The sequence below is a fragment of the Cardiocondyla obscurior genome, linkage group LG12, assembly GCF_019399895.1.
Source record: "Cardiocondyla obscurior isolate alpha-2009 linkage group LG12, Cobs3.1, whole genome shotgun sequence".
NCBI classification, from domain to species: Eukaryota; Metazoa; Arthropoda; class Insecta; order Hymenoptera; family Formicidae; genus Cardiocondyla; species Cardiocondyla obscurior.
Genome location: NC_091875.1, coordinates 1 through 24,487, shown reverse-complemented (window position 1 = coordinate 24,487; position 24,487 = coordinate 1). Strand labels below are relative to the sequence as shown.

General features: G+C 36.3%; 3 protein-coding genes across 12 annotated transcripts; 2 read left to right on the top strand and 1 right to left on the bottom strand.

The window, feature by feature from the left end:
• Nucleotides 1-1,864: 1,864 nt before the first annotated feature.
• LOC139107108 (cubilin) lies at nucleotides 1,865-14,508 on the top strand. 9 transcript variants are annotated; one of them, XM_070664406.1, is made up of 18 exons: nucleotides 1,865-2,102; nucleotides 4,335-4,397; nucleotides 4,516-4,604; nucleotides 4,776-4,874; nucleotides 5,283-5,381; nucleotides 5,539-5,716; nucleotides 5,920-5,946; nucleotides 6,066-6,277; nucleotides 6,393-6,600; nucleotides 6,746-6,954; nucleotides 7,028-7,253; nucleotides 7,336-7,521; nucleotides 7,636-7,881; nucleotides 7,962-8,182; nucleotides 8,407-8,589; nucleotides 8,671-8,800; nucleotides 8,881-9,065; nucleotides 11,264-14,508. In XM_070664406.1, the coding sequence occupies exons 4-18, from the start codon at nucleotides 4,784-4,786 to the stop codon at nucleotides 11,626-11,628; spliced, it is 2,766 nt and encodes a 921-aa protein (XP_070520507.1). In that variant the 5' UTR covers nucleotides 1,865-2,102; nucleotides 4,335-4,397; nucleotides 4,516-4,604; nucleotides 4,776-4,783; the 3' UTR covers nucleotides 11,629-14,508. The 9 variants fall into 9 exon arrangements, 8 of the variants coding, with proteins under 8 accessions (XP_070520507.1, XP_070520508.1, XP_070520505.1 ...); XM_070664407.1 differs by lacking the exon at nucleotides 4,516-4,604 and having other exon boundaries at nucleotides 1,865-2,057; XM_070664404.1 differs by having other exon boundaries at nucleotides 1,865-2,057; nucleotides 4,516-4,874.
• A 781-nt stretch (nucleotides 14,509-15,289) lies between these two features.
• Nucleotides 15,290-20,438, top strand: LOC139107107 (nonsense-mediated mRNA decay factor SMG7). Of its 2 annotated transcripts, none has more exons than XM_070664401.1 (5): nucleotides 15,290-15,611; nucleotides 16,029-16,098; nucleotides 16,207-16,545; nucleotides 16,774-19,675; nucleotides 19,880-20,438. In XM_070664401.1, the coding sequence occupies exons 2-5, from the start codon at nucleotides 16,067-16,069 to the stop codon at nucleotides 20,102-20,104; spliced, it is 3,498 nt and encodes a 1,165-aa protein (XP_070520502.1). In that variant the 5' UTR covers nucleotides 15,290-15,611; nucleotides 16,029-16,066; the 3' UTR covers nucleotides 20,105-20,438. The 2 variants fall into 2 exon arrangements, with proteins under 2 accessions (XP_070520502.1, XP_070520501.1); XM_070664400.1 differs by lacking the exon at nucleotides 15,290-15,611 and adding an exon at nucleotides 15,660-15,803.
• Nucleotides 20,439-21,243: 805 nt separating this feature from the next.
• On the bottom strand, nucleotides 21,244-23,183 carry LOC139107110 (uncharacterized). Its single transcript, XM_070664425.1, has 5 exons — nucleotides 23,024-23,183; nucleotides 22,523-22,726; nucleotides 22,023-22,310; nucleotides 21,691-21,924; nucleotides 21,244-21,607 (listed from the first exon to the last, which is right to left on the bottom strand). Exons 1-5 carry the CDS (start codon nucleotides 23,042-23,044, stop codon nucleotides 21,425-21,427), a joined length of 930 nt encoding a protein of 309 aa, XP_070520526.1. The 5' UTR covers nucleotides 23,045-23,183; the 3' UTR covers nucleotides 21,244-21,424.
• Nucleotides 23,184-24,487: the final 1,304 nt, after the last annotated feature.

The window sequence follows — 24,487 nt, the reverse complement described above, 5'->3', positions numbered from 1 at the left end:
TCCCTCGCTCCGTCTTACCCACTTCCCTCCTCCTTTTTTCTACTCTGATAATCGGTGTGGCAGCTGGGGTGCCTGGGGTGGTTATCGGTTGCATTTTAGGATAATGCACCACACACACACACACACTGTGGCTGGCGATGCCGTAGCCGCGTGCGCGCGCGCGCGCTTTTCTTTTTTTTGCCCGGCCAATGCCCCGATTAAATATAACTACAATGATAATAATAATGATAATTCGCAGGACATCATATTTTCTTTGGGAAATCGTTCACGTCATTCGGGGCTTGTATCGCGATTTGCCACCTCTCACGTGTCAGGCGGATATTGTGTGATCCATGGGCCGAAAACGTTGCGAACATTAGTTCAAAGTGGCCCACGAACCACGTGTTTTTTTTTTTAATTATATATATAAAATATATTATATATTATATTCCTACGAATATGCATTTTTGTGACGTGATGTTATTTAGCACTAATTAACGAGAAAGAAGGAAATCGTTCGATAATTAACAAAAGTTTCAATAAGGGAAAGAAAGAAAAAGAAAAACCATCGCCTCCAAATCCCCGAAAAGGAAAAAAGAAAGAAAGAAAAAGAAAAGAAAAAAAAAAAAAAAAAAACGATACGTATGTATATGTAATATCTTTTTTTTTTGCGCTACATGTCAGCTCCGCGGCTGTAAAACAGATGTGCAAAATTTTTATCGCCAAATTCTTATCATATTCGCCGCTAATTGTATTTTGCGTTTTTCTCGGATTCTTTAATTATTCACTTCCTCTACCAATCGCTTCGCTTTTTAATTCCCGCAATTTTTGTTTCTCCAAGTTGCCCCTAATTTTAGTGTGAAACGTAGTTAAACATAATGATTAATGATGAATTTAAAAACGAATGTTATAACATGGTTCCTTTTTTCGGGCTAGGAGCTTGATTTAAAGTGTCAAAGATTTTTGTGTATGACCAGATGTATTCTACATGTCTCAATAAACAGTTGTATGTGAATTACCTTTCTTAAACACGCGCAGCACGTTATTTTGTATTCCTTCTGAATTCTCCGTTACAGTTATATCGCGGACATAAACATCCGACGATAGCATATTCTTTATATTACATTTTCATCAACGATAAATATGTAAATGTTTTTTTTTTTTTTTCAGAATTATTTTGTCAAAATTATTCAGAGGTATGTTTAAGACAAATGTATATTATGCCGAATTATATTAAAAACGATATCATAATTATACTTTTATTTGATGTATTTTAGGAGCAGCATAAAAATACGTTGTTCAATGTAAGAATTAATTATATCGATTCGTAAGTACATTTGGAGGATGAGGTGTGCCGGGCCGTTTTAAACTTTTATTTTCATGGCTAGAAAATATGTTAAAGTTTAGAAAGGTAGGAACGAAATTGAAAAGCGTGATTAAAAATTGTATTATTTGTAAAATTCAAAGACGTGTCAGGAATGTTAATGAAAGCATCGACGATCAACGATTAACCGTGATAATTAAATATTGAAACGTTGATAATGTTTTCTATTCAATTCTGATCCCCGGGTGATCAGAATGGTGAAAATCGCGAGTGAGTTTAACGTACGTACGTGCTTGGAGGAGGAGCTTCCTAAGGTAGTTTTATTCACGCTTATTGTCGTTTCGCGTTACGATGGGACATGCCGCATATACCGCATGCCGCATATACCGCATGCCGCATGCCGCAGCCCGCAGCCCGCAGCCCGCAGATGAGGCCGCTAAGGGTGCAATTGTCGTCGCTAGCGACGCAAGGTAGCGCCACCGTCCGGATGCGTCGCTAACGCCATCGCCATCGCCGTCGCCGTCGCCGTCGCCGTCGCCGTCGACGTCGCGTCGCCCCACCAAAGAACGCGTTTCATTTGATTTTGCAGAGTCGCGTTCACCACCGTGGTGGCCGTTGAGCCGCGTTGCTACGCGCGCACATCCCGTACGACGGTTTCGGGCCAGTAGGCGTGTCGAGGATCGTCAGATCGGGGTGAATACGTGAATCGTTCTCGCAGGTCGAGAGAGAGAGATAAGCTCCACGACGCGACGGGGTGAGTTCCTACGGCTGAGAGAAAGTGGCCTACGAGATCATGAAAGTAAGTCTAGATCCGTTGTTGAGTGGGCGCGTCGATTTCTCGAAAGGATGCACGGGGCGAACAAGCGTGGCCACCCTAATTTCTCTCGCAAAGAGATTTGATCCTCCCTTCACCGAATTTCTCTTCCTCTCTCCGCTTAATCTCACTCGTCAGGCTCGATTTAAAACGCGATGGAAACCAGACATTTTCCTCTATTCATTATTTAGACGCGGCGGAGGGTAATCTTGTTTCGGTCCAGATGCGTCCTCGTGACACCTGATAACTTGGCTAATTAATTATTAGATAGCTAATTCAATCATTTCGGAGTATATATACATGTTCATTTTAACTCGATAATCCAAGTATTCTAGAAGAGGTTAAATATCGATAAAAATTTTTTTTTTTTTTCTTTACTTTCTTTTAATTAGTGCAAAATATAATATTATCAAAGATGTACCATGTGTCGTCAGTTATATGTATATCGTTTATTAACTCGAGTTTTAGTAGTAGGCGTGTCAGAAATTTTTACCCAGGATTTTATTTTCAATAGAAAATTTTAGTCGAAGAAAGCGATATTTTTTGAACGAATCAATTGTGACGTGAAGCACACGAATGATAATGTACAATATAGTAGCGAACTGGATACGTGATGGAAGTCCGATATGAGGATGACTCGTACATTTTGCAATAAATTTGACGCGTTAGACAATATCTGGAAGTAGATTTTTTATAGTTTAGTTTTGAAATTGGTTACGATTTCTATTACTTCAGAATTCAACCACGTTTTTTTTTTTTTTTTTAAGAATTATAGATATTTCTTTTATACTTTTTTCCTTATCTCCCTCTCTTTTTCTCTCAGTTGTAATTTTTCATCTGTATTTCGTCTATAATAATTAATTTTTTTTTTTTTCCAATTAATACAAGATTATTTATAATATAAAATATTTTATTATTTAATTTTGAAAAGAATCTTTAAATTTTCGCCCTATTACTGCATTCCTGTGGCACAATTTTAATTCTTTTATTTATTTATTGTTGAATTTAACACGTGTATGCGATCGAGTAAATTTTTCGAAAACGCAACGTAAAGTTTTTTTTAAATATATTTACTTGATATTAATTATGGAGACCCTTGCACATCTATGCACATTAAAGTTTTGAATAAAATATTCGGGGAGTTTTATCAACTAAAAATCAGTATAATCATTAACTATGAGGAAGACCTTTGTTTCATTGGAAATTGTTAAAAATATCGCGTGACGTCGGGACGATGTAATTGCTTAGCGAAGCGGACTGATTGTGAGACGGATAACAATTACAATGGGAGAAGGTTACTTTCCGATCTAACAAATAATTATGCCGACGCCAGGGTAATTTCGGTCTTGATTTTTATCTAACGCGAGAATCATATGACGACGACGACGACGAAGATAATTTTAATTAAAATACAGTTGCCGCGATGATATTTAAATTTAGATGCGCGGATCACTTAGGAGAAATTATCCCGCTGGATATTTTATTGCACGATGCCGTGGATTACTGAATCTGTTGAAGAAAATCGGCGTGTTAACGTTGGAAGCGCCGCTATTGACCATCTCGCTATCCTTTTCCGAGCGCATGGGCGCGGTTCTGATCCTATAATACTCTGTTCTACTTTCTAACGTCTCGATGCTGTTTTGCATGAATCTCAACGTTTGTTGTATAGATCGTTCTCGAGTAACGAAGCAGCGAAATGAAAAAGCACCTCGGCGAAAAATCACAGACGAGCATTAAATAAGCGTGGTCTGCCATTTAGTCGATCTAAAATTTCCCAAGGATGATTCCGAGAATCACCACTTTTTTAATTAGAGAACCGTTCAGATTTTTAAGGAATAATATAAATACTTGGAATGTGCAACAATCTAGTTGTTTTTTTTTTTTTTTTTTTTTAACCAAGTTGCGTAGACTTTACGTAACGACGACAATAACGTACGTTTGATTAGCTTTGATTCGAACGTGTTATAATTATGAGAGGCTGTGCTATCGATTACGTTGCATCGTCTACACTTTGCCGTATTACTAATTATTATACTGGGTGCACTATCGGTTTTTACCGTCTGTGTCTATAAATTGATCAAAACTGCTTGTGTATAAATAGATGAAATCGATCTTTGTATGTGGTGGTGCTCATACATGTATATGGTATATACATGTATAGCATAAAATACATGTTTTTCAAATCTTTTATTAATTAAAGTAACGAAATGCTTGCAGATGATCTCCTGGATCAGTTTGCCTCGTTTTTCCTATGCTCGGGACAGCCACTGACGAGATATGGTAAAGACGTAATTTAATTTAATCAAGTTTTGTGTTACTTATCAATACGTTTAATAATTATTAATATATAAATCTATAAAACGAATAATAAACATACTTGTATATCTTTTTTCTTTAGAATTTTTCTTTGTCTGGGGTTTAATTGAAACGTAGAGTGCATTCGTTCATGCATTGGTTGTTAGCGTAGTTCCTGCCTCTAGTTGAAAGGTCATCCTTCTTCTTCTTCTTCTTGCACATTAAGGAAAAAAGAGAGATAAATTCTAAGCTAGTTTAGTTGCCGCGTAAACGAATGCAATCGTACATAGTAGTATAATGATAATAATAATAATAATCGTGATGATATGACGGGGATTAAACATATTTTGGGCATATTTTCAGGATGCAATATGGCCTCAGTACTTTGGCATGTCTCTGGGGATCATTTTCTTTCACCAATTTTCGTCTTACTTTTCCTCCTGTGCCCACACAATTCCGCAGGTCAGTAAAATAATAAGATTAATCATTATATTGTAATATTTCATGTCCCAACGCAATATACTATACGTAGGTATAGAGACACCTTTCTTTAGAGATTTAGTTAATTTAACGAGTGGCTGTATGAACCAGAACCACTGGGTATTCTTAATTTTTTCAACTTTTTAATTAAAGTTATACACGTTATTAATTTTTCCAGAGAGTTGCAAACTTAAGAATCCTTCTTATGCGCACCTTTCGGTACCTATAATATTGTTTTGTATTTGATATAGATATCTACGTGATATTGTTATTAGCCTCCCTGTCACAATTATTTGCACGGTTGTAATATGGTGTGGTGTGTTCCCGGTGGCGGTGGGATATTGTCGCGGGATCCTTGAATCATCACGCGCACACCCTCCCTCAATTCAGCCCGCGAGGTAATTGATGCACCACTTCGAGACTACGTTCCATCACTGCCACCACCACCACCACCACCACCGGGAGGGCTCCCTACTGCCAGAACACCAAGTACGTCCTCCTCCACCCTTTTCTTTCTATTTTTTTTTTTTTTCTTTTTCTTCTCTGCGGCATCTGTCAGTAGCAAATGATTATTGGTTTCGACGGGCGAGAGCTCTTCTACGTCGTAATCGTCAGCTCACGTGAATTCTGTCTGTGTAATTTACAGGGTGCGACCAAAAATTCGTGAGCACTCTTGACGGACCGCTAAACGGAACGTTTCACGCGCCGACGTTGATCAACCCTGAAGAAGAACCGCGACAGTGCGTGTATACATTTCTCGCGGGGCCGCGTCAGCGGGTCGAGTTGATTTTCACCTCGTTTGGTCTTCGGGGTAAACCGCCAGAGTGAGTCTTGGTTTTTATTCCAGCTCGCTCCAAATTACCCTACATTTTAATATCTAATGAAAACCCTGGGCAAATCTCTCTCTCTCAATGTTATAGTAGATAGTAATATTACTAAATACTCGCATAAAAAAATATTCTTGTCGATATATCATAGATACATACATACATAACTCTTTTGCACACGTACGTTTCCGGATACGTAGTGGATCTGCTGTGGGAGAACTACCTGCGTGAGTATTGATAAATTTGTAAAATGCTGTGTTAAATTACCGTAACGAGCTGTTTAGAGATACCTACAGGCAAAATCTGACGTGTAGAAAAAATGTAACGTGCAACGTATTGTTTTTAGCTGCGTTCACGAATATATGGATATATATTCGGAGATACGATCGGAGAACACGACCAAGTTAATAGAGACACCTTTTGGTGGACGATTCTGCGGACCAATTCCTCCACGTAGACGGGTCTCTCTGTACCAAGGAATTGCTCTCAGTTTTTTCACCGACAAGAATATCACGTTGCCGCACGTATTCGGTGGTATTTACAGATTTCTTAACGCCTGTAAGTTTTTATTCTACAAGTATTAATTTTAAGACCCTTATGATCGTCCTAAATGTATTTTGAATATTAACTTTTTAAAAATATATGCAGCTCTAATAATATAATTTATCCGCAGCCGAATATGAGGTTGGCACCCCGGAGCCAAGTACCCCGTGCTCTTTTACGATACATGCGGAAACTAAGCGCACCGGAAATATATTGTCTCCCACTTATCCCGGCACTTATCCGAAAGATCTCGTTTGCACCTATCAATTTATCGGGCAGAGTGGACAACGTATACGGTTGGAATTTCGTGACTTTGATTTGTTCTTTGGTGGGCCACAGTACGTATATCTTCCGAGCCAAATATATTCTTTATACATTTTAAATTTACAAATCTATTGATATTATTTATCTATGGCCTTGTCTACGGTATGGTAATATGACTTAATAACGTCAAATTAAGAAAAAGTTGCAATTGTTTCATAGTTGCCCGTTGGATTACGTGAAAGTGTACGACGGTCTTGACAATTCGTCTGCCGTTATCGGCACGTACTGCGGTCAGCAACGAAATTTAGTGTTATATTCCTCGGAGAATAGCTTGTACGTGCTATTTTCCACATTGAAGCGTACGGCGAATACTCAAAACCGAGGATTTAAAGGCATATTTGAGTTTTCGGAAAGTTTCGTCAGCCTGGGTAATACTCTTATTTGCGAAATTAAACACTTTTATTGCTCGACACCCTCGTCTCATCTTTTATCATTACATAGATTTTATTAAGGAGTATCAAGGCGAGCATATCCGTGGTTCCGAATGCGATCAAAAAATCCTTAGCAAAAAGGAAACGTCAGGACACGTAGTTAGTCCGAATTTTCCATATCCTTATATACCAAAGGTTGTCTGCCGTTATTTTATCTATGGTATGCAGGATTCGCAACATCTGGAACGCGTGCGATTGGAATTTTTAGTATTTACAATACAGATACCTAAAGGAGAGTAAGTATGAAATACATTCACCAGATATTCCCAGGGTCACGATACGCGAGTGTTATCTGCGAATATCTTTTTTACTTTCCAGGACAACGTGTACCGATGGCTATCTGAAATTGTATTTGAAAGGCCAAGAAGCGACGGACTCTTATGATAAATTCGATTATGAGATGTGTGGTAACAGGAGCAATCCGAGCCATGTAGTTAGCGATGGTCCGAGACTGGTGATGGTGTTTAGTAGCGGAGAACTACAGGCACAGGGTTTTAAAGCTAGGTAAGCGCATATCCAACCTCATTACATACCTACATTTTATGTAATATTTATGGCGTTATATTTATGGCGTTATATTTATGGCTGATGTAATATTTATTTTTACATCGTCGATAGATACATTTTTGAAACGGAATACAAGATACCGGGTACCGCGGCGCCCGACGGCAGCTGCACCTTCACTTATCGTAGTTCTTCCCGTAAACGCGGTGAATTTAATTCACCTCGGTATCCCAGCAATTATCCGAGCGACACGAATTGTACGTATTTCTTTTTAGCGACGCCAAACGAGCAGGTTTCTTTGATCTTCGATCACTTTAAAGTTCGTACGAAAAACGTTAATGTGACAGTCGGACATTATGGGTAAGTAAATTATAATCATGCCTTTTGTGCCGTTACGTTTTGTTAATTCGTATTGTAAAATTGTATTTGATACTTTTCAGATACGAAGCGTGCCAAGACGATTGGCTGGAGATTTACAATATGTATCGAGATGATACGGAGAAATTGGTAGGAAGGTATTGCGGCGGGACCGCGCCGGGCCCGGTCGAATCTAATCTCGGTGCTCTTGGCTTAAAAGTAATCTTACACTCTGATTCCGAGCTTGTCTACAGTGGCTTTAAAGCGCGTTACACTTTTGAGATCGCTAAACCTATTTTTGGAGGTACGTCTAGAAACTTTCCTGCTCTCGTAAAAGAAAAGAATTTAATAGTCTTTCATACGTAAGTCAAATTATTAGTTTGTAAATTAAATTTTTTAAAAAATAAAAATATTTTGCATTATATGTATAATTGCATTTTATGAGAATTTTAATTTTGTAACAAAGTTATATGCACATTTATTGCTTGCATGCAATATGCATATATTAATCTCATGATTACTCTCTAGATTGTGGAACAAATATTAGTAGTGTAAATTACGGTATAATAACCAGCCCGAATTTTCCGAACAAATATGATGGCCCGGCAAAAAATTTAGCTACTAAAACTTGCAACTGGTTTATAAGAGTTCGGCCAAATCAGAAGATACTTTTAAATTTCGAACTCTTCTCTGTAGAAGGAGATCAATTAGGTGATACAATTTATTGCAATTGATAACACAAATCATTTTTACAACGTATCGATTACATTAATTTTTTTTAACTATTTTCAGCACGAGGTTGTCCCGCAGCTGTATTACGTATGTGGGATTCGTTAACGTCTGCTTCGCGCGAGTTTTGTGGTGTTAAAAATCTCGACGACAATTGGAATTACCTATCGGAAGATAATAATATGCGACTCAGGTTTGTTTATGCTTGATATTACTGCTAGACTTTCAGAAAGACATCCTTTTAAATGTAATTTTTACGATATATATTTACAGTTTTATATCGGCTGATAAAGCGGTAGGACAAAGTGGTTTTCGAGCGGTATGGACCGAAGTGGGCATGGACACAGACTGCGAGAATCACTTTCTATGCGCCAAAAGTAGATACTGCATCGACGAATCGCTACGGTGCAATAACATTGATAATTGCGGGCCAAATGATTCGTCGGACGAGGAGAACTGTAAGTTTCGCTAACATTAGAATGTAACGTGTATTAACAGAAGCAAGCATTTCGAAAAGCGATGTGACTCGGTGTTTTACTTTGCTTCTATTACGACTTACATCATCTCTTTCTCTCTCTCTCTCTTTCTCTCTCTCTTTCTCTTACCCCCCTCTCTCTCTCTCTCTCTCTCTCTCTCTCTATACGTAAACTATATTCTACTCTATTATTCAGTGTAATCTCCTATGGATTGTTCAATAGATATATTCTACAAAAATTTTCAGGTGTATTGTTTCTGTGTATTATAATACCTTTCAAAACGATCCTTTAACAGTGTCGCTAATTTTTCATTCATTTCCACGATGCAGATAATAACAGCATTGAAAACTCATTTATATAAGCAGCACGAATAGATCAATTTAATAGAACTTGATCAAGTTCAATAACGTACGCCTTTTTAGTCACTTAAATGCGATTATCGTTGTACTTTCTTCTTTTTTTTCGCAATTAGAAATGAAAAGATGTGCAGTATAACGATAAAATTAATTTTAAATATTATAAAATACATTTTAAATTACATAAATTAATAAAACTATGAAAATATGTAATTAAATTCCTTCTTGATATCTTACATAAGTGCAAATGAATGCATATCCACACATTGTGTAAAGACATAATAATGTTAGAAATTATATCAATATATGCAGCAGAAAGTTGTTTATTATCACACCAGCAATTTTATCAGAAAATATGAAATAATTTATAAAAGAATGTCATACTGTTAATAACTCGTTGTAGTTGATCTGTTTAATTATACATACCTATATCTATATCTATTGATACATCTATAGCCCACACCTTTACGCAACAAAATAGTTTTTAATTATGATTTTCGCGTGTCTTCCGAATACAAATTACGACGGGGTGATAAACGGCTTATAATATTTAAGTATAGTGTTTCGAGGCTAATAAGAGAACGTTGTAAGTTTTCTTAGGTAAGTAGTAGTAAATGTAGACGTACATACATGGTGAGAAAATGGGAGGATTGCGTGGGTGAATGATCGTATGGTGTCGCAGGTGCAGCATCAGCCCCATTGTCTCCAGCACTGGCTGGGGTATCTACTGCCATGCTTCTTCTCTCTCTGTGCTTTGTATTCGTGGCCATCTGAGCCCCCTTCATGAAGCTTCCAGACGATCCGGCATGTTATGATCTCCCCTTATCACGTGAGTTCACTCACAGTATTGCACAATCATATACCATGTTAAAAGAATTCAGTTGGGATGAATATTACACGTATAATGCCACTGTCATATAGTATAATCATCGATATCATTTTATGGAAAATATGTGCAACAGAGGGATATTCTGTGAACCATTATTTAGCGTTTCTTCGCATTTCAATAACTGATATATCTTTTTTAGTTACGTATAATAATTATAAGATCGCAGAACGTCAGTTGATTTCGAGTGAGAACGATGCAGCTTAACTGTAATAAAAACATGGGAACCGGCAAAAAAATTTTTTTTATTCCAAAAGAGCAACTGTTGTTCCCTGCAGTTCTTTACAGTTGCTCCCCGCCTCCCTCTACGCGCCCATGAATGGAAATATATTATTTTTATCAGAATACGGATTGAAGGAATGCAGTTCAACTATACGCCTCTACCGATTATCTAAATGCATGCAATTCTCTACTTCTATTTCTGAATCTTATACGGCATATCTTTTCGTCTCAACTGTACCACCTATCTCTTTCTTCCAGTCTTTATATCTCTTAATCTATATGAAATAAATTATGCGATGATTATCGGATAAATCGGAGATACCTATACGTTATCCGTTCATAATTTGTGATAACTTGATTAGTGATCTAAACGTATGAATAGGATATACAATAAATGGCCAGTAATTAAATTAATGTAACAAGACAGATAAATTAAAACAGATTTTCGAAATCTGAGATTAATTTTAAAGGTATTTTTCACATTATTATACTTTATTGTATATTGATTTTATTTATTCACATTTTAATTTCTCATCTTTTGAAAAAGAACAATGATACACAATTACTTGCGTATATGAAAAATATGGTGATTTTCTTCTATTCAATTTGCAACATTAGAGTCGGAAAGTTTCTGATCCGTTTAAATTAAAATTAAAAATATTTTGTACAATTATGTGTTTACGGGCGATATATGTATATTGTAATGCGAATTGCAGGCATCGCGGCTGTACCCGCGGATAGCTACAAAATGCCGATAGTCTATGCAGTCGGCAGTATCTTGGTGATCCTGATGCTCTGTCTAATCTGCCACCGTAGACTGCGTCGACGGCATAGCATGCCGATCAACGACTTATCGCCGCGAATAATTGACGACCAGCGCCATTGCTATCATCACCATGAGCTCCTACATCATCAGCATCAAAATCACGCATCAACGCACAGCTTTAATCAATATCAGCTGGAACAGCCAAGTCCGCCAAGCGAAAGTGACGAGGACGAGGAGGAAGAGCCCGAGCTCGAGCTCGAGCTCGAGCTCGAGCCAGACCTCGACCAAGACCCTGAAAGTCCTGACAGGGTGTGATACCAATTTCTCCAAGCGTTTTACAGGCAAATTATTGTTATCGTTGTTACACCCTGCGAAAGAGAAAAGAAGAAAGAGTCGCGAAGGAGAAAATTGCTGCGACATTTATTGTTACGTACACATTTTATAACATTGTATTATAAATTTTTTATGATAGACAACGTATGCATACGTGTATTTCGTGTGTGTGTGTGTGTGTGTGCGTGCGTGCGCGTGCGTGCGCGCGTGCACATAAACATTTAATAATTATATCAAACCCTTATAGAAATTTCCAATTAAATACTGCCAAATATGTGCTAAAGATTAATTAATTTGAGTATTAAAACACCGAGTAATGCTTTTAATATTGAAAATAAGTAATTTATAACTCAAAAGTTTTAGTACCTATTACAGTTCTATAAAGAAAATTGTTGGAATCGATGAGATTGCCGCTTTTAATATGCAATTTTATCAAAATAAATCATGAAAGTATTTGTCAGTTTTCATTCTAACAATAAGCAGGAATTCTCGAGATACAAAGATACTGACCAATCATAGACTATTATTAAATAATTGTTTATTAATAAGTTATGCGTACTTTAGTATTAACGATCATATTCTTCATGCTCAATAATATTAGACAAGAGATTACGGATGTGTGCGCGGGTGTGTATGTAACATTGAACTGTTGCTGATCAATAAATAAATGTAATAAAGAAATTTGCACAAATTGTATGAATGATTGACTCGTGATAATTAAATATCACATGTAAAAATTTTTGTTTCAACTTTTTTAATATAATCGTTTTATATAATTTATGCGAGATTCTTTATGTGTCATTAATATATGTATATATATATATGTATATTCATATTATAATTTATAAGTTTCGATATTTAGAGATGCCTTGTACGCGCGCGCATGTGTATGTATGTGTAGGGTATTTAATAATTATTGGATTTATCCGTGAGCAATCTTGTTATCGTGTATTCTTTATGTAAGTAGGGACAAGTGGCTACATTTAAAAGCAGTCGATTCTTCAACCGGTGGGTCTTGTCTCGGGCTTTATCTCATTACGCCCCGGTTTATAAAATTATAAAGAGTAATCGGAAAGTTAAAGACGACTAAAACAGTAAGAGTAAACTATTCAAAACTCGTATTTAAAAGTAATAAACTGATACATACATACATACATACATACACACATACATACATACACACATACATACATACATATATGCATAAGATGGAGCATTTAAAATTATTACTTTAATTTATGTCGATGCTAGCATTTGTAGAAAAGAAAAAATGAGGTAAACAAAAATTGTATATTTTAATTAGTTTTAATATCGATCAATCAAAATGCTTTTAGATGATAAAGAGATAATCTTTAGTTTTTTTTCCTTTTTTTTTTATTTAATAAATCCGTATGTGTTTTTTATGGCAGAGTTGTAATACTTTTTATTTAAATGCAATTATTTTAATTGATTACAATTTGATGATCGTTCGCCATCAAAACCTGATCATAATTAATTTCTGGTCAGACTTTGATTAGAAACACCCGGAAGCATTAATACCCCCCAATGTATGCATATAATGTAACATCGTTTTAACGTTCAAGAAATTGCTTTTTTTTTTTTTTAATTGATTTATATTACTAACAGCGTCGCTTTTTATAGTTAGAACTAAAAAATGGGCAAAATTATAAAAATAAAGTGTCTTTTTATATGCGATTATATTGGACGGCATTAATACTTTCAGTTGTACATACATGTAAAAACTTAAGAAACATTCATGACCATGTCGTTTAGACGTGTCTGAATAGCAATAGCAAGACATCGTATTTTTGGGATAATACGAATGTTTTAATCTCGTACTTAACAAATGTATAATTATTAACGATGTATAAACGTGTTGTTTGATACATGTGTGGGTGTGTATCATGTGTGCATACGTGTGCATGTTGAACGCTGCTACGACGGCTGATATGAGCTAATGAAACATATTCTAAACTACTTTAAATAGATCTCGAAATACGCACCAAATATCGCATTGCAAAATTATTCGAACGTAATTTTCGTGTCTCGCAACACGAATATGTAAAGTGTCAAGGGAGGACGCATAAATAATAGATAGTCCAATAATAATATACGATTTTATAGATTGAACTGCTGTGTTCAATTTCTTTTTGATATACAAGAGAGACTCACTCAAGACACAAAAATATGTGATATATATTGGATATATGAATAAATAATGTTGTTACAGCGCAACATCGACGCATAACATATATGTATAACATATGCGACTTGAAACTCTATCAAAAGAAAATCGAAAAAATTTCTTCCGCTCTTTCTACATATTTATTGCATAAATCAAGCATGTGCATGGACTATATTTGATCAAAGTAAAAATAATTTTTTGCTACTGTATTGCACCGCTTACGATGCGATTGAAACCAATGTTTATATCTTATATGTTACGGTACATTGTTATCTTTTGTATAATTATAAGTATAATAATGCGAGCATATAAATACATGACATTATTTAGAAAGTTGCAACGGCATTAGAATAGAATGGAATTTTCACAGAAGCTTGTCATGGATATTAATAATAATTCTATAAAAAAAAAAATTTAAGCCTGTCAAAGCAAAATTACCGATAACTCAAATCATTGACTTTTAATTTACGTCGTGTAAAAAAAAAAAAAAAAAAAAAAAAAACAATAAATAAATGAATAAATTAGATACTTGTAGTGAGACCAAGAAGATATAAATTTTAAACGTTTGAATAGTTTATATTATATATTATTAATCGATCTAGAGATTATAACGCACGCGAATTGTCAATGTGGTATCTACGAAGATGCGAACCAAAATACATTTTTTAATAAAGTTATTCGTTTTCTTATTTTATCAATTCTTACGTATATAGATTGGTAGCTTTTCACGTGGTCTTGAGATATTTTCACAATCGATGCAAGTTACATTACTTGATCAGCTTTGCTCTTCAGTCTAGTTTCGAACGTGACATTCGCGCACGTGGTAATGCCGCTTTCGCGCGACAGGTGGTGCCTCGACGTAAAGTGGCAGTTGCCACCGATCAGCTGGAATACTGGTTTCTTTACTCTGCTGGCTCTGGGGGTCGATCATGGGGTCGATCATGAATCTTTTCCCCTAGAAGTGAAAAGTGAAACTAGTGAAGAGTGAAAAATGTTAACCTATAATATAACGAAGTGATATAATATCGGGTGCTCAAAAACAAACTAATGATGTACGTGTAAAATCGAGGATAAATAAAGAAAGATGAAATTTATTTCCAACGTGCAATTAATAAAAGATAAAGTAAAAGGTAAAAAAAAAGGTAAAATATAAAAAATAAAATATATTTTAAACTTTCAACTTAATAAATTATGTACTAACATTTAATTTTTCTTTTTTAGACGAACTGAACTATCCGTTGACGACTTAGAGACTGAACTTGAAAGAGAAAAAGGATGGAGGAGTGTCTATATGATTTTAATTTTTTATTAAATTTTTATTTTTTTAAGAAACATGGAAAGTTATAAAACCAGACTATGTAGCTTCATGGACTTTGTTTGTGCATTCTTTGTTTTATTTTTTAGTTTTATTTTGTAATATTTTTCGCGTTTGTCATTAATTTTTGTACGTTTTCTATTACAGGCTTCAATTTATAGCCCCTTGATTCAATATGATTAAATTTACAAAATTTCATTCTTCGAGTCGTTGCATAGATATTAGATTTTATTCTGTTTTTCCATTGGTTAATAACTGTCGCGAGATATTGTATGTACATATGTAGTAGTACATACAATCTTTCTAACAGTCTGTCTAACCTCAACTACTCTGCTCGACGTGCTCAGATATTTCCGCGAACGATGAGAGTTTTCACGCGAGGCACAACCTCTCGCCGCGATCCCTTCGACTCTCTCGCCTAAGCAAGGGAAAAACGTTCGGCGAGGAGCGACTTAAAATTGCAAGGTGAGGTTAGGATTACGTCGCTCACTTCGCTGCGTTTTCTTGTGCTCTCGGTGCGGTGCGGTGGAAGAAAAAAAATAATATGGCGGCCGTTTAGTCAACTTTCTGCCGAGCGCCAACGATTACGTCGCGATTTCTCGCAACCCTGTCGTGTACAGTCAATTTTTTTCCCTTCCGGATTGATGATGACGAAACGTACGTATGCCCGTTATCGCTTCCCGTACCCCGTCTAAGCGTGATCTGTCAACGTGTGGTCGCGTTAAAAAAAAAACGTAGCGATCTCCAGTGAGAGGTTAAGGTTTAGAAGTTGATCTTGAAAGCTTTCGCAAGATCAAAGTCCCTCGGAAAGCCAAGTCTCTTTTCTTTTTTTTTTTTCCTCTGGCGATCGCAATAGCATTAATTACATGACGAATTGTGCAGGTGAAGGACATTGCGTTTGATCGCAGGGAGGACGGAATATGGGCCTAAAGGCGGCTGTGCAAGCTCTGAAGTAAGTATTGTAAAACGTTTTATAAACTGCAAATTTATTTGGATAGAGACAGATGTAGATCTAACTTTTATATTTACGCGCCGTCAGTATACGAAATGAATTTTGCAGGAAAGCAGAACCATTAAAGGATAAGGTCCAGCGTTGCAAGGACTTGCTTAATGACAATGATGCCTGGGTATGCCAGCAACAATTGCAGAAAATATATCAACAGGTCCTTATATTGGACCTGGAGTATGCTCTGGACAAAAAAGTTGAGCAGGAGCTGTGGAGCCTTGGATTTAAGAATTATATAGTGACCCTGCAGTCACAGGCCAAGGATAAGAAGAATCCTAAGCGTGGGGAGTCCCAAGCTTTGTTGAGTTGGTGCCTAGAAGCAGCTAGCGGTTTTTACTTGACTTTGCTGCAAGAAATCTGCACTGTATTTGATCTGGATTTGCCATTTAGAAGGTACATATGCTTGCAGATTTTTGCAAATTATTATTAAACTCTATTTAAAATTAATACAATTTTAATTGATTATAATAAAATAATAATAAAAATAATAATTAATAATAAAGTTAATTAAATTAAAAAGAAAAGATAATTAATTTAATTGCTGTTACATAAAGTCATGTATAAAATTTTGATTTATAGTAAAATTATATATTGTCAAGAGAACATAATTAATTTTTTCAGGAAAGGTTATGTATATGGACGTACATCTCCGTGGAAAGCTGTTGAAAAATTATCTCCGCCTCACAAATCTTCTTGTTTTTATGCCTGTCAATATTGCCTTGTGCACTTGGGCGATATTGCACGTTACAGAAATGAAAGCAAACAAGCAGAGATGTTTTACAGACACGCTGTCTCGCTATCACCATCTAGTGGACAGCCATATAATCAATTGGCGCTTTTGGAAGCTTCTCGTGGTGATAAATTGGGCACCGTGTTTCATTATGCACGCTCAGTAGCTGTGAAACATCCTTTTCCCGTCGCTGCAGCAAATTTAGCTACGACTCTGTCCTCTGCTTTAAACGACAAATCTTTCAATATTGACGGCAAAACAAAATTGAATTCGCAAGAATATATTGCCATTTTTCTGAAACTGCATGGAATAATTCATGTTCTCGGCGATTTAAAGTTAGCATGCTCGTACAGTAAACAGTTGACGGATACGTTAACTGCGTTAATAGCTACTGAGAGTTTCAGTTCGTGGATGCTCATACAGATGTTGGCGATTAATTTATATGCTCTGCAACACACAGCTGGAATTGGCACCGAAACTGGCAATATGGAAATGCTCAAAAATGAGCAAATGGCTAACGATAAAAAACTCGCCCGTGACTGCATACTGGACCTAATCGCAGGCACTTTATCTGCCTTGCTGCTACCTGTCTATACGATAAAGAACTCTATCATCGAGTACTTTGCGTTGCCTTCTATAAAACTGTGCCTTGATTGGATCAACATAAAACCTACGGTTTTGGAAGAAGTTGCTTTTACATCGAGACTACAGATCTGGCCCAGTCTTTGCGTACTTTTAAATGCTTTGCAAAGTTGCGTAATGGATTTTAAATATGACGAATATATTGCAGTTCCACTGCCAGAAGACCGGGACCTTCAAGGTTTTCTACCGTTAGAAAAGAGTTTTGAGAATCTTCGATTCACGAATACAGCGTTGGAAGGTGACGTCATGACGTTGAATAAATTACGTGCGGTACGTATTTTGCATTTAGGTCGTTGTTTTGCACAGTATCAAATCAACGGATCAACGCCAATATCGATTATGATTGAGGAAAAAACGGGAGATAACAAATTCACGTCATTAAGCAACGGCGCTGGGCCCAGCAACGAATTGATGAAAGAACTTGAGGAACTTAGCTTAAATAGAGATAAGCAGCTTGATATTTCTATGAGTCCGGTATTGTCTGAAGCAGCAAGTAGCAAAAGTTCTGTGGAAACGGATATCGATAGTCTTGCAGATAAGAAGATTTTTCAGGGTATTCTTAAACCGCAAGGTTCCCTAGAACGAAACCGAGACTCTTTAGTGAACGTTACAGAGACGAGCGCCAGTGAGACCAGCTCTCTTCCATGCGCGAGAAAGCCACGACAAAATATAGCGATGCAGGCAATCATGCGTCGTGCGGAGAACGAGCAAAAGCAGGTGACGTTTAAAAATGTGTCGCCTGTGATTGTCGAAGAAGAAAATGATAGAAAAACGAAAGTGGTGGCCGTTCCAGCGATTACTTCTGTTGCAAATAATTCTACACCAGTCCTGGAGATGCCCAAAACCAATGAAGCTGCCAATACGAATAATATCCTCGTTAATGTTCAAAACCGACTGTCGACGATGCCACTCGCTCCGTCCGTCGGTCAGAACCAATCTTCACCGATTCAGAGCCAGCAACGAGCCCCTAAATTACCACCGAGCATCCCCATGCCCTCTCAAATAAATCAATTGCAAACCAAAGAACAACCAGCTCAACAAATAGCTCAGCAAATGCTTCCACATCTACACGCTGGAATAACACCGCAGTGTGGTGAACAAACATCGACATTGGGACCGATTTGTTATCCAAATCAATCATTTAATTTACAAAATCCACAATTTACAAAAAACTTCATAGCAAACCGACCGCCTCTGGGAAATGCACTGCATTATCAAATGCAGGGGCAATTAAATAGTAACAGCCAGCCGGTTCCAACAATATCGCAGGGCATTAACGGGATACATCATCAGATTAATCAAAGCAGACCGTTACATCAGAGAATATCGCAAAATGTTTCGTATAATCCCGTGCAGTTACTGCAGAACAGACAGGTGGGATCGCCTGCTCAACAAACTATATCGCAAAGTATGAATTTGCAAGCGAATAATATCGGGCTACAACCAAATATTAGTATGGAACAACAGAATCATTCGATAGGGTTGCAGCAGCAGCAAAGCATAATGCAGAGTAATCCCAGGCCGAGTGACATGCACAGCCAGTTAAATGTAAACGGTTCAAATATACCGAATATGTCGGCAATTATGTCGGCGTTGTCAGTATACGAAAAAGATCCTCCGCAGCAAACTTTAACGACGTTGACTAATTCACAAAGCCCGACCAACACGTCAAATTTCCAATTAAATTTCAATCTTTTCAATCAGAACCAAACTTTCGGACAACCGCTGCCGCAAAATCAACCATCACCGTCATTCTACAAGAAAAATTCTGATGCAATGGATTTCCCTTTCCCGAATCAGATCAATGTACCTAAAACTTCCCCGCAGCAGCAACAACCTTCGACAAACAATTACATGTTCTGCAATTACGAGCCATCTGAGCAATTCAATTTGTGGAAAGATGATCGGCCGCCTCAACCACCGATTACCTGGTGGAGTTCGACTAGTAATACACCGATTCAGATGCACATGAAGGACTCGAGCGCTAACGATAATACGTTCTCCAGCTGGAGCGATTCGTCCACGCTAGGAAATACAACGAGTAGAGTACTATTGACGCCGGGCAAAAATTACCAACCGCAACAACAAACCGAACAGCACAGCAGACATCTCATGGCAGGAAACAATTTTGAGGATTCTAGATTATTTGAGGTAAGTTCTTCGTGTAAAATATACATCTTTAAGCATGCAAAAAAATTAATAAAATTTAATTTAATGTGTAATAATTATTAAATTTATTTAACGTTTAAGTTAGACAATTTTTACTTTGTATACCGTAAAATTTTATAAGTGTTAGTTTATAATATTTATTTGAAATATTATTTAAAATAATTAGATAATAATATTTTTATCTAGCTCGAACAGAAGCCATCTCAACCAGTGAGCACCGATAACACTTACTCCTTGTTCAGTGGCAATACGTGGAGTACCGTTAATGCGTCAATAAATTCGAGCTCGACTAATCAAGATCAAATGAAAGCACGGCCTCATCAGCAATCTTTGTGGTCCGGGCCAGGTCCTTCCCCATTAGAACGACTTTTAGAACAGCAAAAGTCATTGCGCGAGGGGGGTACAACTTGAAGGGACACGCGGAGTGTCCGCTGAAAAGTACAAGCAGAATGTAATTTCGCGTTTAGCGTATGCTGATTTAAGTAACTACAAGTGTGCGCAACGGCGAATAATTACCTAATCATTCGACAAGAGACGTGCGAAATTTTCAAAATATGGTAGAAAAGTATGGTGGATAACTGAGGTTGACCAAAGCGCAACGTCTGCCTCAAGGCATTATGATATGCATAGAGGTAACATAATCGTTGTTACTTTTTAATTGCACGTATGAGATCTAAGGAAAACTTGGAATATACGTTTTCGCATTGGATTTCTTGCAAAATTAAATAAAGCAAAGTGACAAGTTTGCCAAACGACGATTTACAACTGCAATTTAATTCGTATGGGAATAAATAGAAAAATGAGAAAAAAAAAAAAGGTATTTAGAGAGGGTACGAGATGCGGTAGCTTAGCGAAACGTTAATTAGTACACAGGAAATAAAGAAAAAAAAATGTAGACACCAATTACGTGACGCGCGCGCACGACTTTGTATCTTTGACATATTTAGAAAACGCACAATAAATATGTCTCATTTATCGAAGCTGATTGAGCGGCGCGGGTCGTCTTGTCTCGACTTTGCAACATCTTTCGAATGCCGGGACTATATACTTTAAAATCAGAGAGATGAACGATAATTATGACTAAACACATTTTATTTTTAACGTAATTACTTTATTTCGTATGTAGAGGTATCAACACATTAATAACTTTTCTGTCTGTAATATTATATGTAAGTTGTACTACATTCGTCGTGACTATAATAAATGATCACGAAGTTTTCCTTCGTTTCGTCACATTAAAAAGTTCTTGACATTCTCGCGTCGAAACTTCTGACGTTAATTTTACTGAAAAAATGTATAGGAAGTGCTCGACAAAAAAATATAAATTGAAATACTTTTTTTCCGTTTTTATTTTGTTTTTTTTTTTAATACAAAACTGCCTAACTACGATAATATTTAAAAAGTTTAAAAATTTATCGCATTAACTGTTTATGATTACACCTGTGTCTGCAATTTGAAATAAAGTCAGTTCTTTGTCAATTTATTTAGTTTAGGCAGTACAGAAATGTGTAAATTAATAAACCATTTAAGGATACATGCACTTCAATAAGTTTGTTGAAATTATCTAACCTTTATTACATCTATAGTTATAAAACAAAAGTCAATGGCAAGTCACTAACATAATTATTAATTAAGATGTTTTAAGAAATAGATGTTTATACTAAAGCATATTTTTGAGAGAAAATTAAAATAATAATCTTTCCTTTTTTTTTTTATACGATTTTGTACAGATCAAGCTTCATCGTTATTATCTACATCACTCAAGAGGCTCATTGGATTAGCCGCTCCACAGTCGACTTTACGTTTTATTATCAAATTGTAGTAAAAACAATTTTTACTGTCAATAAATTGACGCATATTATTGCCAGGTATTTGCAGGCCATCGTTTGGAGAAAAAAGTCTGCACGATTTCACCTGCGTAAGAATACAAATTATTTTAATATTAAGACATTATTACTTTGCAATTTTTACAGACAATATTTAACATGCAATCTTACCGGGCCGCGATATAAAACACATCCAGTATTTGTTTCTAATGTATATGTGAATTGTTTGCATACAAGTCCACAATTTACAATTTGCAGGGAGGCTGATAAATCGAACATATGATTTATAGAAATAATTAAAAAAAATAAGCCCATGCCTTTCACGTGAAAAGCGTAATCATAATTTTGATTACGTGTAAACTCCAGGCTCCATTGTTTTTTAAACATATAATCGTTAGCAATAAACTGTAATCATATATAATTACATATAATTAATTACAAATAATCGCAATTGAAGAAAACTTAAGTCTAGTCGCATTTGCTATTTTAATTACGCGTTATACCTCGTAATAAACTTGCCGGTGATAATATCTTAAATGCCCAATCATTCTACCATGTGGCAGATCATTCTTGCATGGCCGAATGCGACAAGGATATGTGCCCTTGCCTATTTTAGGTGCCAAACTCATCGGTTTTGGAAGTAAATTATTTAATTTTGATACAGCTTGTTCTACATCCTCTGTTTGGCAAGAGGTAGAAGGCATAGCACTATTTTCAGTTTGTATGGCTACACAAACTTTGTTGGGTAGAATTTTTCTATTCAGTGCATGATATGGATTCAGTATAGATAACTGGAATATTAAAGAAGCAATATTTAGAATTTTATCGTTCTAATTAATTTTTTATAAATAAATATAGTAAAAAAACGAATAATAAATAGACAAATGTCTAAATAAAAATTATTTCAATTAGTTGCAATGTTGTAACCTTTACATTGCTTTAATCTGCTATTGTTACTTAATAATTCATTAATCACTGCTTTGATTAAAAATAAAGACTGTACCTTTATATCTTCAAATTTGGCTGATAATTGTTCCACAGCCAAGTTTCTTGTTCCTATGAAATGAGCTTTGCAAATTGGACATGTATCTAATTGCATTCTGCATGTGTTACATATATGATGTCCATTAACACATTGAATCTTTATAACTTGAGAGATATCTAGACATACTGGACACTGGAGCAGTTCTTCCAGAGTATCGCACCACTAAAACGGAAAAAAAATGGGGAAATCATTTAGCATAATGACTAAATTAAATCATGCCATTATTTAAAGGTATAGTATACACTAAAAAAAATTAAAAATTGATGTAAAAACACCCGAATCTGGGATGCATGTATATGGAAGTGTTGTTTCAACCGGTGATTAAATGAATAATAATTGTAATAAATTAACGAGCAGTCGATGAGATCTAATAACGCGTAAAGATGCAAAAACAAAGTTTCCTTCCGCGAAAAAAATCGTGTTATAGCATATGTATAAAATACGGGTACAAAACCTTACCATCACCCGAATTTCTTCCATTATCACACGTGTTTCGATATCCTGAGCTAGAGACGCAAATGAAGAATGAGAAAGAGGTGGTGTTTTGAAAACATGTTCCGGTGAGACAAAAAGCTCGCTGCAAAGGAGACCTCTGCAATTCCTTCTGCTTTGTCGTTTTTTTTTTTTTTTCTTATCAGTCGCCACAGTACTCGCGCTTGTGTAAATTTAGTTCAGAGATCTCACACTACGCGGCTGTTAGTAATCGACTACCCAACCAATTAGATAATATTGGATAATATATAATAACCACAATGTAAAAATGAACATTCAATATATAACAAATGTAACTTATATGTATCGCATATTGAATGGCCAGTTTTACATAACGCATAATACGTGTGCATAAGGAATACGAGTGGTTCAATTTTGTTATGCAGTAAATGCATAAGTGTGTGCTTCTGGCCTTACACCTTGCGATATTTATAGACGTACTAGTTAACTTATAAATTTGTATTACGCGCTAGATTCGCCAATGGCAGCTCGTAGCATAACCTGCGTCGAAAAGATGTATACATCAAATGCGTAGTTCAAGTCATACGAGTTAACCGGCGGCAGTAAAATATAATTCAGTAGTGCGGGTTAACTCAAGCCTAATCAGACAAACTCTTTTGTTCTAATTACGTTGTAATTACAAACTACCAACGTGTCTTTGTCTCCTAATCAGAGATGAAGATTTAAATTATTAAGGATACACTGAGCGTTTTAGGTTATTTAATTAATTAGGAACAAACGACGCGAACGTTCGCCAAGGTAAGATTCGTCAGGGATAAAAAGGAAATGACATGTTTCGCACATAAAGAAAAAACAACCAGAAAAATGCGTTGTGAGATTTATTGCGTTGTTTCAGAGGCACGCGTACATTCTCCGATAGAATTTCTCGCACAAATAATTCGCAGCGTTTAGGCATTTATCTTTTGCCTCGCGGCGATCTGCGATCGATCGCCAAGAAGAAATGCACGAGAGTCATTCTGATAACGACGATTATTTACAGCATATAACGAGAGATCAACAATCGCGCGCGTGGTCCAGTCTCCACTCTCAAATGACACAACATTCTTGCCGTTCTATTTTTTTTTTTTAATTAATACGTCAGACATTAAGAAAGAAAATTAAAAAAAAATTTTTTTTTAATGAGAAGTTTTACAAAATTCTAACGTCGACAATTTTTTCAGATTATCGTGGCCCAGTGCACTATTTGAGAGTTAAGATACGACGCGGGCAGATGAGTCTTACCGCCGATGATAAGAGTCGCCTCAGTACATCATTCCTGGGTGGGTGGCCCTTTGGAAGAACACGTTGGGATTAGCCGACAAGGTCGTGTACAAGTTCCCGGCGTCTTCCGGCCTCAGATACATGCCGGGTGGCAAAACGAACGTCTCCATCGGCCCATGGACATCTGTGAACAGCAGAGAGACACGTGCA

Coding starts and splice junctions, on each gene's coding strand:
- LOC139107110 (XM_070664425.1), bottom strand. CDS start 23,044: ATGGAAGAAATTCGGGTGATG. Junction 22,311..22,522: donor CCAAATTTGAAGATATAAAG/GTACAGTCTTTA, acceptor TTAATATTCCAG/TTATCTATACTGAATCCATA. Junction 21,925..22,022: donor ACCGGCAAGTTTATTACGAG/GTATAACGCGTA, acceptor ATATGATTACAG/TTTATTGCTAACGATTATAT.
- LOC139107108 (XM_070664402.1), top strand. CDS start 4,325: ATGCTTGCAGATGATCTCCTGGATCAGTTTGCCTCGTTTTTCCTATGC. Junction 5,382..5,538: donor CCCTACTGCCAGAACACCAA/GTACGTCCTCCT, acceptor TGTAATTTACAG/GGTGCGACCAAAAATTCGTG. Junction 5,947..6,065: donor GCTGTGGGAGAACTACCTGC/GTGAGTATTGAT, acceptor TATTGTTTTTAG/CTGCGTTCACGAATATATGG.
- LOC139107107 (XM_070664401.1), top strand. CDS start 16,067: ATGGGCCTAAAGGCGGCTGTGCAAGCTCTGAA. Junction 16,099..16,206: donor GCGGCTGTGCAAGCTCTGAA/GTAAGTATTGTA, acceptor TGAATTTTGCAG/GAAAGCAGAACCATTAAAGG. Junction 19,676..19,879: donor AGGATTCTAGATTATTTGAG/GTAAGTTCTTCG, acceptor ATTTTTATCTAG/CTCGAACAGAAGCCATCTCA.